The 5,728-nt window shown below is 36.8% G+C and overlaps 1 protein-coding gene across 1 annotated transcript; it reads right to left on the bottom strand.

Moving 5' to 3' along the window:
- Positions 1 to 4,633: 4,633 nt before the first annotated feature.
- Positions 4,634 to 5,520, bottom strand: LOC136232039 (RING-H2 finger protein ATL40-like). Its single transcript, XM_066021080.1, has one exon. The coding sequence runs from the start codon at positions 5,421 to 5,423 to the stop codon at positions 4,758 to 4,760; it is 666 nt and encodes a 221-aa protein (XP_065877152.1). The 5' UTR covers positions 5,424 to 5,520; the 3' UTR covers positions 4,634 to 4,757.
- Positions 5,521 to 5,728: the final 208 nt, after the last annotated feature.

The raw sequence follows: 5,728 nt of genomic DNA, 5'->3' as shown, positions 1-5,728 counted from the left end.
GTGATTTTATTTTGTTATTGCATTTTTTAGTTAGCTTATGTAAATCACTCAGGGCATTTACCATCTCATTTCTAAACAAAAGTAAGGGTGTTACCTCATTGTTGTTTTCCTCCTGCTCAGAATCTCCAGAGAGATCAGCTTGTTCAGATTGAGATTGGTCAGCTCCATCATCTGCCATGAAACATATGTTGGCTGTTTCATTCTGTTCAGTTTCAGACGATGTTGACTCATCACTGTCACTCCACATGGCCACCATTGCCTTTTTGCTTCCATTCCTATCTTTCTTTAGATTAGGACAGCTTGACTTAATGTGCCCAGTTTAATGACATCCATAGCATGTGACAGGCTTGGAGCTGTCCTTTTTGTATCTGGTGTCATTGGACTCAGCTTTGTGTCTGTCTCCTCTCTTGTATGGTCGTTTGCTGTTTCTGTCATTTCTTCTGAACAGCTTCTTCATTTTTCTAGTAAACATGGCCATTTCTTCATCATCAGTTGACTCAGCTTCAGTGGAGTCAGCTTTCATCACTAATGATTTCTGCTTCTTATCTTCGGTTTTCTCCTTAGCTTCAAAAATTTTCATGGAGATTTCATGGGTCAGCAAGGAACCGAGCAGCTCATCATATTTGTATGTGGTCAGGTCCTGAGCTTCCTCTACAGCTGTCTTCTTAGCTTGCCAGCTTTTGGAAAGACTTCGTAAGATCTTCTTCACTTGTTCTTCTTCAGTGAAATTCTTACCGAGTCTTTTAAGCTCATTTATTATGTTGGTGAACCTGGCATTCATTGCTGAGATGTCCTCATTGTCAGTCATCTCGAACAGCTCATACAATCGCATGTGTTGGTTCACTTTGGATTCCTTGACCTTGCTGGTGCCTTCATAAGTCAGTTCCAGCTTCTTCCAGATCTGCTGTGCTCACTCACAACCTGAAATCTTATTGTATTCTGCAGCATCTAGAGCACAGTGAAGCATATTGATAGCCGAAGCATTATTTTGTAATTTTCTGAGGTCATCCTCTGTCCACTCAGCTTCACTTTTAACAATTTTCTCATTGTTAACAGTTTTGTATGGCACATGTGGACCTTGAACAATTGCAACCCATGCACTCATGTTAGTTGCTTGAATAAAGTTCTTCATCCTATTCTTCCAGAATGTATAATTGGATCCAAAGAATAGGGGAGGCCTAGTTATTTATAGTCCCTCAGGGAGTATTTGTGTTGTTTGGTTCCCGGGAAGGAAACGAGTGCTATTCTCACCCATTTTTCGGGATCAGCTCAAGATTGTTAGATCTTTGAGTAGTGAGCTTAGGCTCTGATACCACTTGTTGGTCCCTAGTAATTAGTTCCAAGGGGGGGGATAGGAACTAATGTAACTTTTTCGCTTTTAATTATGCTGACTTAATGTTATTTTAAGAGTTTGTTAACTCAGCGTGTTGGTCAGCACGGCCGATTGATTAGTCAGTCAGTTTTAGTTCTATGCTGACTAAGACTGCTTGACCTGAGAGTTGGGAATTGACTCTTGAGAGGTCAGCTTCCAACTCAGCACTCAGATTTACTCAGTTTCAGTTTTAACAATTTATATGCTGAGTAAATATCACAAGCAACACATGCACATATATATATATATATATATATATATATATATATATATATATTTATATTGAGAGAAAGAGTTTAGAAGTTACTCAGCACGACTTATCCTGGTTCGGCCTCTCTGCCTACGTCTAGTCCCCAGTTCCTCCTGGGATTTTCAATCCAATACTGAGCTCTTTCAAGGTAGAGCACAAACCCTTTACAAGGCAGTGAGTATGCAAGAGTACGTCCTCTATTCGTCTACTCAGCTCCTACTAAGTACTACAACCCAGTACTTAGATTTTTCTACCACTGAATGCTTACAACCAAGCACTCAGCATACACTCTCAATATTACAATTGATAAACACTTGTTCTCTTTTCAGTAAAGAACAGTTTAGATGGTTACACAATAATCAATCTAGCATTTACATAAAGAATAGAAGATTTGGTGTAAGATCTTTGTATTTGAGTGCTTTGAAGATTTCTCTTTTGGATTTTTCTTCTTTGTAATTCGGCTTATGTCCAAGTGAAATCCTTGTCCATTTTATAGATGAATTCTGGAGATTAGACCGTTTGAATTTGGTGTGTCCGTTGATTCCAAAACGGCTCTTTTAGTAGACAGCTTCTGGTGAGCTTCAGTTTTGCAGGCCAATCCTGTCATCTGTTTTCTTCAGGTGTCAGCCTTGTCTTCTTCCTACAGACTTGTCTTTTTGTGGCAGTTGTCTTTTACCAATAATCCATTGACCCATGTTCCCTATAAATACGCCTTAAAACCTACAAGCAAGCTACATACATACATTCTCTGTAATTCTCAATTAATAAGTACTACATCTTATACTATGCTAACTTAGGCTTCGGAGTGGAGTCGCATGTCAATGGCCTCGCCCTCACCATATTTTTATCTTATCTCAAGCACTAGAAAGATTATCTCAGTCACCAGAGTACTACCTCATAGAATCTCTCCTATCAAATTGGTACGGTGAGCGTGGATCAAACTAAAAACGACAATGCCAGTAATAACCCCATCACTTTCCTTCAGATCACGACAGAGATCGAAAGGCGCATTGTTGAAGCCTTAGATTCCCTCGAGCCTTCAAATAGGGAATTTGTGGATTATCAAACAGTTCCTTTATACCATGAGCACAACCATCAAATCACCAACAAGCAAGCGACAACTATGCTTGAATTGCAGGATGAACTAGTTGCAGTTGAAGAAGCCATTAGATTGAAAAAAACAAAGTTCCACTACTTGCTCCATTAGGAAAAACAATGATCGCAACCATTCGGTGAGATAAAATATATCTCAGTAATATTTCAGGGAAGGTATACGAGGACGAACTCGGAACATGATGCCAACCATTCAAAAAAATCGGAGTAACTGGTCATTATCACTCTTATCCTCATAAAGGGAAAACAACTTGAAGGATTTCTTTTGGAAAGATTACTCCCTCCTTTGCCTGCCATGGAGAAGATAGGAATGGACCAAATCCTTATCCCGAATGAAGAAGTGCGAGAAACATTTTATTTCTCCAACACCATTGGTATGCAAACAGAGAACTCGGAGGTCCCTAAGCGAATCTTAATCTCCCCATCGTTAGAGACAGCCCAAGGTCTGGATCCATCAAAGAACACCACTATGGGATAAAGACAACTCCATCCAGATCTTACAAAGATCTTATTTTAATATTATTGGAATCTTTGAGAATAAATAAGACTTTTATAAAAAAAAATCTTTTTTTATTAATAAAAAGCTAATAAAAGTCTATAATTACTTAGATATCCTCAAAAGATATTTCAATGTAAAGAATATTCATTTTAATACTTGAAATTCTTAAGAATGAAATAGCAATTTTATCAATAATATTATATTTTTATTAATAAAAAGCTAATAAAAATTTAGAAACTTATAATAATATCTAGATGTTCTCATAAAGGTCTTCAAAAAAAAAGGATGTTCTCAGAAAGAATATTCATTTTAATATTTTTGGAATCCTTGAGAATGAAATAAAACTTTTATCCGTAAAATTCTATTTTTATGAATAAAATAAAAGGCTAATAAAAAAATGTATAAATTTCTAATAATTTCCTCAAGGTTGTAATAAACGTTAAGTGTTAGTCGGACGGACATGGCTCTTAAAGATTAATCAGGGATTAAAATTTGTATTTTTATATTTTTTATTTATTAATAGAAAATTTATATAAATTCAATTAAAATATGTATTATACTATCTAAAATTATTTAATATAGAAAACACACGTATATTTGTTACATATATCCTAAAAAAATGTCAAAACATCAACATTTAAACAACAATATCATTGAAACAACTCAAAAATTTGTGCTTTAATTTTTTTTCATTCAGAGGTAGAAAACCATAACAAATAAATGTGTGACGCTCAAGAAACTTTGCATTTAAAATCCATAATTAAAAGATGAGTCCACTCACATTTCTTAACCTGATAACGGACGCCAGCACCATGTGTTATATACATGGAGCCCTTACTTTTTATTAAAAATGTATCTCTTTTATGCAAAACGCTTCAGAATGGTATTAATGTAACTCACTGGTAAAAACACATATATATGACACATGCATTCCACTTCCTACAACCCATAATACATTCATACATGAGGCCTAATTAATTATGTGCATCTTCCATTTTACAAACTACCTTGGAATTGCGACTCTCTTCAAACTCTCACTAGACACGCCGAAACCTTGAAAAGTTTCATACCTGACTTTATCGGTGGGAGGCAACTAATATCACTACTAATCATACTCGTCCACGTGGACCAACCAGAGACGCTCCCATCATTTACTCTCCACTTGCTCACAATATACAGAGAACACAACGTCCACACGTGAGAAGTTGACAAGTCAGTTACTTGTGTCACGAAACAAAGCCACCTAATGATAATAATCCTTATAAATTTGGGAAACTCATCCGAGTATCAAGTATCAATAGGGACACATGATTCTAAACTCCTTGTTGATTACCCCGTCTTCTTGAAAATGAAGGGAATGTTAAAATTGATTATCAATTATGGTGACTTAAAAAAAATATGAATATGAATATCAATTATTAATAAATATAAGAGAAAATAAATCCCCAATGCATGAGAATCTACAAGGACAAAAAAAAATCTCAAATACAACAAATATACCAACATAACCATATAATTAATATTCAGCGTCTTTCAAGATCTTGGTCGCCAATTACTTCATCTTCGCAGCTACGAACCGTCGACGATCTCTCCCTACCAACCATCCATCGAAACGAACCAAACAGGAATCCCGATCCGCCACCACTCTGTGACGTATTTTCATCAAGCGGTGGAGCCGATGGTTGAACCTCGCCGTCACCGACCTTCTTCTCCGCCGGCTCCACCGTCGGCACAGCCACAGTTCGACATATCGGGCAAGTAACATTTGATCTAAACCAAGCATCAATACAATCATTATGAAACATATGCTTACAATTCGGTAATACTCTAACCATGGCGTCTTCAACTATTGTGCCTAAACAAACCGAGCACTCCGTGATTTCACCGTCTTGCAGCTGGTTGTGATCCGCTTTAAATTTGAACGCCGGAAGTGAGTCTATGACCGTCGGTTCGAGCCCTGTCTTTGGCGGTTCGTTGCTGGAGTTTAAATCAGTCACATCCGGTGCAATTTGCCTGTTAATTAGGCGATTAAGGGCGGCGCGGCGTCTAACTTCTCGGCGTCTTGAGAGATATTTGAAGTAAAAATGGAGAAAAAACATGAGAAACGCCACCGTCAAGAAAAAGAAGATGGAGGCGATCAGGATTCTCCGGTCGAACTTTTTATCATCGTCATCATCTTCGGAACCCATGGATTGCTGGTAAGGTGTTCGATGAAATGTGAAGGTGTGGTGTTTGCTGAATTTGTTGTTTAGTTTGAGAGATATATGGTTATTTATTTTCGAGATTAAGTGTGAATTTGAAAATTATGTGTAGAAGGAAATACATACTTGTTACCAAATCTTTCTGACTTTCTCAACATTGACTTTAGAGTTGATTTTTGGGTTTTTTGTTTGTTGATTTCTTAAGTTATTTTGATTGGGCAACTGAAAATATTTCTGAGTTTTGAATTTTTGATGGGGTTGTTCATATCTTTCTTAAAAGTAAATGTTTTCTA

The sequence above is a fragment of the Euphorbia lathyris genome, chromosome 6 (assembly GCF_963576675.1).
Source record: "Euphorbia lathyris chromosome 6, ddEupLath1.1, whole genome shotgun sequence".
NCBI lineage: Eukaryota > Viridiplantae > Streptophyta > Magnoliopsida > Malpighiales > Euphorbiaceae > Euphorbia > Euphorbia lathyris.
Note: the sequence above shows the minus strand (reverse complement) of the source record. Positions and strands in the feature narration are given on the sequence as shown.

Coding starts and splice junctions, on each gene's coding strand:
- LOC136232039 (XM_066021080.1), bottom strand. CDS start 5,423: ATGGGTTCCGAAGATGATGACGATGATAAAAAGTTCGACCGGAGAATC.